The following is an 8,414-nucleotide window of genomic DNA, read 5'->3' on the forward strand; positions in this document are numbered from 1 at the left end:
TATATATATATATATATATATATATGTATATATAATATTAATAAGAAAAATGCAGTATAACAACTATTTGCAAAGTATTTACACTATATTAGGTATTATGAGCAATCTAGAGATGATTCAAAGTATATGGGAGGGTATTTGTAGGTTATATGAAAATACCATGCCATTTTATATAAGGAACTTAAGCATCCTCGGATTTTGGTATCTTCAGGGATTCCTGGAAGCAATCGTGGTCCTTGGTTTTGAAATCAAGGGGTATCCTGAAACCCTGCAGATACCAAGGGACAATTGTACAATGTTGGTTGAAATCTGCTATAGTTATCTAAATCCTGTTTGTCTCTCAATGAAACGGAGAAGTGGCATGTCCTGTGAACTGAATTTTAAAACACATTATTTTAGATACATTATTTAATCAATTTCTCATTGTTGGTATTTATCCTACCCCAAATTATGATTACTTAGGTTTTATAGCTATTTGATGTCTCAATAATGGGAAGCTGAATAAATTAAAGGCCTCAAGAAGAATGGTTTCAACTTTAGAAATGCTAAACAAGATTTCCTTCTGTTAAAAAACATCAATGAAAAACCAACTAAGCAACATATCTGTGTGTATCCAGAAGTCTAAGAATGTTGATCTCTGATTTCTTGACTTAACATTTATCTTTACCCATTAGGAGTTGGGCCATCAAGAAAGTTCAAGGGTAGATGTATGCTGAGCTATAAACTCCAGACGGGTTGCCACATGTATGCTGTCAGATCCAGAGGGCTGGAGGTGCTGTGAGATGCTTTAAACCTTGACTTTCACCTTTCTGCAACAGGCTTCATTCTTACAGGCCTGGGTGGGGCCTGAGTCATGCAGGTTTCTTGATACACAGTCCAGCCAAGAACAGATCCTTCCATGAGCAGCACTATTACTCTACCCCATTTTCCATCCTCACTTTGGCTCTTTGACTTTGAGTGTAGTGTTTTAAACTCTTGAACTATCGTATTTGGACAAAGAAATACCCTAATGGACAGATGGTGTGGTTATTGGTGGACTCAGTTTGCAGCACTTTTTGCCATTCCATTTTCCTCCCCGAAGCCTCTCATCTTGATCTCTAGGGTCAACTGTCTACCTCTTTCACAGCTATAGATTTTTATTTTATTTGTAAAATCCCATAGTTTAAAAAATATATTTGGTAGAAAGAAATGTATACATTAACATATGATTTATAATCCCACCACCCATGGTTTATGCCACAGTTGAAATTTGGGTGGATATCCTTTGTTGGATGTATAATCAATTTTTTTTTTTTGAGATGGAGTTTCACTCTTGTTGCCCAAGCTGGAGTGCAATGGTGCCATCTCGGCTCACTGCAACTTCTGCCTCCTGGATTCAAGCAATTCTCCTGCCTCAGCCTCCCGAGTAGCTGGGATTACAGGCGTGCGCCACCATGCCCAGCTAATTTTTTGTATTTTTAGTAGAAACTGGGTTTCCCCATGTTAGCCAGGCTGGTCTCAAACTCCTGACCTCAGATGATCCACCTGCCTTGGCCTCCCAAAGTGCTGGGATTACAGGTGTGAGCCACCACACCTGGTCAATAATCACTTTTTAAAAATCAGAATTATATTAGAGAGGTGATGTTTTCTATGTGGCCTAATCTCACATTCCGGTGCAGTGATTTACTTGGCTGTATAACTTTGAGTGAGTCACTCAAACTCTCTGTGCTTCTATTTCTTCACCTTTAAAGTGGATAAGAATAGTACTTACTCCCAGGATTATTAGAAAGCATAAATGAGTTATACTTGGAAAGCACTTAGAATAGTGGCAAAAATACCATAACTACTCAAAAAAGCTTAATGAACATTCGTATTTTTATTATATGAATACATTTTTGTAATCTGCTTTTAAAAAATACATTCCAGGTCAGGCATGGTGGCTCACGTCTGTAATCCCAGCACTTTGGGAGGCCAAGGTGGGTGGATTGCTTGAACCTAGGAGTTCGAGACCACTTGGGCAACAGAGCTAAACCCCATCTCTACAAAAATACAAAAAGTTGGCCTGGCATGGTGACATGAGGCAGCAGTCCCAGCTACCTGGGAGGCTGAGATGGGAGGATCACTTGAACCTGGCAGTTTGAGGCTGCAGTGTGCTGTGATCGTGCCACTGCATTCCAGCCTGGGTAACAGAGGAGACTCTGCCTCAAAACAAAACAAAAGAAAAACATTGTGTAGATTTTCTCATGTTATTCATGACTAACACATGACTTCATTGCTTGACCCAGGTCATTACATGATTTACCAGAGTTCATTTAATCAGTGTTCCATTGCTGGGCATTTACTGTTTTCAGTGTTTTGCATGGTAATAAAGAACCCTGTAGTCCATGTTTTTCTGCATAAATCTTTGAACCTATATCTGATTATGTCCTAGGGCCAGCTCCTAAAATAGAACGTTGAATCAAAAGGTATCAGCCCCTTTTAGGCTTTGCCAAATTGCCCTCCAGAAATGTCATGTGAATTTGTACTCCTAACATGTGAGACTGCTGTTTCCCTATAGCTGTCCTGGCACTGGGTATTATGATTTTAAAAGTTTCTTGCCAGGCTGTTGTTTTCATAGTCAGATGGTACTCTCTATTTTCCAAAGCTTCTGAGGTGTTTCTTTCCTTTTCTTTTTTTAAAATAATTTTTATTATTTTTATTTTGATAGAAACAGGGTCTCACTATGTTGCCCAGGCTGGTCTTGAACTCCTGGGCTCAAGCAGTTCTCCTACCTCTGCTTCCCAAAGTGCTGGATTACAGGTATGAGCCGCTGCACCCGGTGTGTTCTTTTTCTTTAATTCTAAGTCCCTTTTGAGTTGCTTCCCCTCCTCTTTTAATGTACTATGTCCTTTAATCTTAAACTCCAGCCCTGTACTCTCCCATACATTTTCTTTTCTCTAATTTCTTCACACCATTTCCCTCTGCTCATGTGGAGTTAGACTATATATTCTGTTTTGTACAGATATGAGCTATAAATTTAGAAGATGGATATCACAGGAAGATAGTAACTTCTTTTTTTCATTGAGACCAAATATAACCAAAAATGAAACTGACCCCAAACGGACTCATCTACTTTATAAACTAATAAGATATCTGTTACCTGAAGTATTTAGCCTTATAGACAAGTATCTGCAAACGATGGAAGGTATTCTTACTCTGGGCAGTAAGTTAGCCTATATATCACTCAGTGTCCAACCAAGAAAGTAGAAACGAAGTAAACACAGAAGGAATTTAATTTAGGGAATTGGTTGTACAGTTGATTGGAGAGCTCAGAAGCCAAACAGGTGGTGGTGGGGGCAACATTGAGATCAGTAAGATCAGGAAGTCAGCACCACACTTAAGCTAGAAGGAAAGAGGGAGGAGCTGGTGGGGTCATCTGGAGGAGTCGGGGGTCATAGTGGGCCTGTCTGTTGAGAGCTGTATCACAGAGGTAATGCAGATGGTTCTTTTCACCTGAGGCAGAGTGGGAAGGGAGAAATAATGTGGTCTTCCTCTTCTTATCCCTCTCTAATCTCTTTCTTTTTTTTTTTTTTTTTTGAGACGGAGTCTCGCTCTGTCACCCAAGCTGGAGTGCAGTGGCCGGATCTCAGCTCACTGCAAGCTCCGCCTCCTGGGTTTACGCCATTCTCCTGCCTCAGCCTCCCAAGTAGCTGGGACTACAAGCGCCCGCCACCTCGCCCGGCTAGTTTTTTTTTTTTTAATATTTTTTAGTAGAGATGGGGTTTCACCGGGTTAGCCAGGATGGTTAATCTCTTTCCAGTGTCTCCCATTGGCAAATTCAACCAGAAGCCAGTGAACACAGATGTTTGTGGAATTGTATATAGCCTGTGGTCAACCTGCCTGCGACGCAGAGCAGAGCAGGGGAAGGGAACAGAGGGAATCTGAGACAAACAGGTCACGACCAGACTCAATGACCACTGGAGTCCCTTCAAGTCCACAAACAACAGGGCAGAGTGCAAAGTATGCAGGCCCTAGTGAGGTAGGCAGTCCTAGATTTGAATTCTGGCTTTGTCATTTAGTAGCTCTCTGGCCTTGGGCAAATCACTTATCTACCCTGAGCTTTGGTTTCCTCATCTATAAAAGGAGGCAAGAAAAACTATATTGCACAGGGTCATTGTAAGGATTAAATAAAATAATATTTAGCTATAACGCAACAGTAAGCATTCAACAATTGGTTTTCTTTTATTCAAGAATTTATTATTTTTAAGGCAAAGAGCATTGGGTATTCGGCCAAGGTCATCAAGCTTCTCTATTTTGAAAGATGAAAAGAGGGCAGAGGAGTCTTTTCTTTTGGAAGCTCTGCCTGGCATGGGGGTAGGTGATAAATTGGCCAACAATGATTCTGGGAGATGATCTAAGAAACATTGAAAATATCATGCATGACCAAGTCATTTATTCCACAAACATTTGTGGGTACTCTTTCTGGAAATGATTTAGACATGGTCCCCAGGTGGGAAGAGATGTTAATCCATCAGGAATGACAGACAGTCAAAGAGATAAATCTCAGTGCATGATGGTATGGGAATATTTGCAGAGGAGGGAGGTATGGTCTGTCTCTGCCTAGGCAAGTGGGAGAAGGCTTCAGTGAGGAGATGGTATTTAAGTTGTGTTTTGAAGGATGGGTGGGAGCTTGCCAGCTGTAGAAGTGTGTGCAAAAATGGAGAGTCATGAAAGGGCACAGGTGTTGAAGAATGAGGAGCTAATCACATGGGTGGGGCCTTATGACATCCATGATTGAAGTGGTACAGGAACAGGTGGGAAATGTGGCTAGACATTGAGCAGAAAAGCCAGTGTGTGAAGGGCCTGATAGAAGAAGCTAATGACTATTTTGTGGGAATGAAAAGTCAGTAGACACTTTTAAATTAGGGAGTCATCCCCCATTTCTAACCTAGAATTTTACGAAGTGACACATCTTCCCAGACTATCTTATGGCCTCAGCCAAAGGGCTGATGCATGCAATTATATAAAGCAGGGGCCACGTGCACATCTCACAAGACATTAGGAAGTATGAATCAGAAAAATGAGCACAGGCATTTTCCCTTAATATTATATTCAGGATGGAAAAAGTCATTAACTTTTCCTGCAGACGCTGAAGGGCTCAAGGTAAATATTTAAAATGTTCTCCCTCTCATTTCCACAGAGCCAAGAACATCAGAGGTGGGATGATGATGCTTGTGGCTATGAGACAGGATTTCAAGGATCCTGATGAAACGTCTGCTGGCCTGAATCTGTCGGAATGCTGAAAAGGACTTTGTGTTACTCTAACTGAAAGGAAAACACAAAATGATGATAATGTAGCCCTTTATGCTTTTCAGAACCCTTTCACATACATTATCTCATTTAAACTTCGTGACAATGGTGTGCAGCAGATAGGGCTAAGAGTACAGTCAATCTCATTTTAGAGATGAAGAAACAGAGGTCTGAGAGTTTCATACCTTCCCGGGGTCCAAGAAGTTATTCCCAAAGCCACACCTGGGTTTCTAGACATGTTGCCAGCAACTTCCCCAAACCCAAGGGAGTGCTCTGCCTACCTGTTGCCTTCCATATGCCAGGATGGCTTCTTTGAGGTCTTGAAGGGTGTGCAGTTCAAGACCCAACTTCCTCCAGGGACCTTTGGGGCAGTAGGGGTCTTTTCTCCTCTCTTTGGGTGTCCATGCCGAAATGGCTAAACCTTCTGAGTAGAGGATCAGGGCACCCTTTCTAGTGCTGAAAGTTTTAGGGAGAAAGAGGCTCCAGGAGTGCTGGTTGGCATTGTTCTCATCTTGAGGTTTGCTGACAGGAACGTAGTCTTCTGGGGACCTCCAGTTCAAGTAATCCTGCAATGAAAAGCAGCCACTTTGACGGAGCCACCGTGGAACACTTTTCTATAGCAAATACTGCTTGTGTGAAGCCTCTGGCATTTTTTTTGTTACTGATTTTCTCTGAATTGTTCACACAGTGTTATGGAACACAATTGCTCTTCTTAGCAACTGCCTTTTCTCTCCACATTTCAAAATTAGTGGAACCCAGGGCATGGTTCTATTTCACCCCATACAGCTTTCAGGAGAGTCATGTATGGTTGGAGGATTAACTTAGCTTGCATGTAGGTTACAGGCCAGTTAAAGTTTCCTGGTATGCAAGTAAGCGGTCAGAATTATTAAGGGCAGCAGATAACTTTGAAATTAGACCTGGAGTAGCTGGCAGTTTAAATAGGAGCATTCCAAGCCACCACCACTTCAGCTGTACGTGGGGAGAATTTCTATACATTCCAGATGCTATGTAACATTACCTAATTTGGCTATTTAGGGGCCTATAAAGCGGTTACATATTTTGTAGGTAAGTAAATGCCATTGGCCATACAGGTCCTTTGAAACTTTATACGCCTTTTAACACAGCAAAGGTCAAATATCATGACAAAGTACCATGACATGGAAATCTCTGTATGACCCCCAAATTTGCAAAGTATCCCCAATAGATTTCTTATTCCTGGCAGGATTCAGTGAAATAAAATTCTAGTATAACAAGGGAATTTTGCCACCTCTTTAAAATCTTCTAAAATGAGTGTTTTTTTTTTTGGCCTATATTAAATATGAGTCCTGTGGGTTGAATTCCAGAAAGTTCAAGGAAGCCATTGAAATGGCTGAACACACACAGCATTTCAACCGCAGAGCATGACTTCCAAAAACCAAACAACCATCAGCTTGCCTAGAACCCAGGTGGAAATTCTGGTCTTGCACCAAACCATCCAAATTTCAGACAATCTGGAATCTCCTTTGGCCCAAGCAAAGACAGTTATAAGGGGAAAGATGAGGGCCCCAGTGGCAATCTCGGTGTGTCAGGAAAACGGCGTTATTTTCTTGAGTTTCATAAAGGAGGAAGGACCATCTTCCAGTGACCCCACCACCTCACTAACAACACAAACCAAGACACACATGGTTTACCTCCCAAGTGGAAACATAGAGCATTCCTCTCCCACCTCCAAAATGTGCCTTTCTTCAGCTGTGAGACTCACCTCTGGTTCAAAGTAGACTTCTAACTTCTGTTTGTCCTGGCCCAGCTTCCCGTGGCCCCGACTCAGGAGGGAGAGCGTGAACATGTTTGCCTCTGACCACCCCTTCTCAAGGGCAGTCCATCTTGGTTCTGAAGGCTGAAATCTGGTCACACCTCAAGATTTCCAGAACTCACAGCAAGCCCAAGAAGACCATAAACACAGGGCCTTTTATTAAATACATTTTTCCCTCTAGCAGCAGCTTCTTAATAACAACCAGTCACACAGTTTAGACAGTGTGTGTCTTTGTGGAGAGAAAAAATAAACCGCACAGCCAGCCTCCTCAAGCCTGGATTGTCTACTCTCTGGGCGACCTGTCTCTTCCCTTCTCCTGAGCTCTTGTTGTCCCTTGGTCCCGGTTGCTCTGTTACCAGCCGTGTGCATCTACAGAGCTCGGCCACAGCACCATCCTTCTTGTCTGAGCGGAGGTTGTTTCCTGGTTGCTATGGCAGCACCGGGAAATGAAGTCCCTTAAACTAACCCAGGCAAGGCAGAGAGGTGCCGGGTGCAGTGTGCAGTCCCCAGGGATGGGGGTGGGGATCAAATGGACACTGAAGGGACCAGGCTCAGGTTGCAAGTCTCATTTGCATGGGGTGGGGGCCTTGTTGGGGTACTTTTTCTGTTATTGTTCTCATCTTGTTTTTAGAAAGCGTCTTCCCCTCTCTCCTGATATGTGAGCCTGTCACTGTCAACTAACCATTAACAGAGCCAGGGTGTCATCTAGGTCACCTAAAACCACCTGTGACTTTTTCCTTGGCTGAGCTGCATCATCCCCTTGACTGGACATGAGACCTCATTATGGTAGTTGCTGCTTTGCCTGAGCGGGAGACACTGGGATTCTCTAGCTTCCTTTGCATACCTGGTTTTCAACTGGGCAACCTATCCCCAGATGGGGGTGCTCTGGAAATGTGGGTGGGGGACATTTTGGTTGTTGCAATGATTGGGGGTCCTGCTGGCATTGAGCAAGCAGAGGCCCCAGATGCTAAATGTTCTACATTGCGTGAAATTCCCACATAGTGATGAACTGTCCCACTAGAATGCCAGGAGCACCCGCTTTGAGAAGCACCGTGTAGCCTGGGATGCTTGGGTCTCTTTGACAGTGACATTGTGACGAGCACAGACAGGAGGGAAGAGGGTCAGGAAACAAAAAGACTCCTTTGCTGGGGATCCAGGAACCTGCTCAAGCCTTGAAAAGCAAACTGCCTGTTAGCTGTCAGCTAAACTACCCTGGCAGTCTTGTGGGAGTGCCCCCTGCTGGCCTGTGTGAGGAAGCACAGTGGGCTACAAGCCTAGTTACCTTTTGATCTTCTTATGTGGCACTTTCCCCTCCCCTCCGATCCCCCCCACCCTCAACCAAGCTCAAGTCTCC

General features: G+C 43.2%; 1 protein-coding gene across 1 annotated transcript in view; it reads right to left on the reverse strand.

The window, feature by feature from the left end:
• Window positions 1-7,467, reverse strand: part of KIAA2012 (KIAA2012 ortholog) — a 140,673-nt gene extending 133,206 nt beyond the window's left edge. Inside the window, exons 1-2 of the mRNA XM_017884416.1 lie at window positions 7,010-7,467; window positions 5,550-5,834 (exon numbers count right to left, since the gene is read on the reverse strand). Coding sequence (XP_017739905.1) covers window positions 5,550-5,834; window positions 7,010-7,093 — 369 coding nt within the window. The 5' untranslated portion in view covers window positions 7,094-7,467. The remainder of the gene's footprint in view (window positions 1-5,549; window positions 5,835-7,009) is intronic.
• Between the last annotated feature and the right edge of the window lie 947 nt (window positions 7,468-8,414).

Source organism: Rhinopithecus bieti, unplaced genomic scaffold, assembly GCF_001698545.2.
Source record: "Rhinopithecus bieti isolate Rb0 unplaced genomic scaffold, ASM169854v2 scaffold_14229, whole genome shotgun sequence".
Classification (NCBI taxonomy): Eukaryota; Metazoa; Chordata; class Mammalia; order Primates; family Cercopithecidae; genus Rhinopithecus; species Rhinopithecus bieti.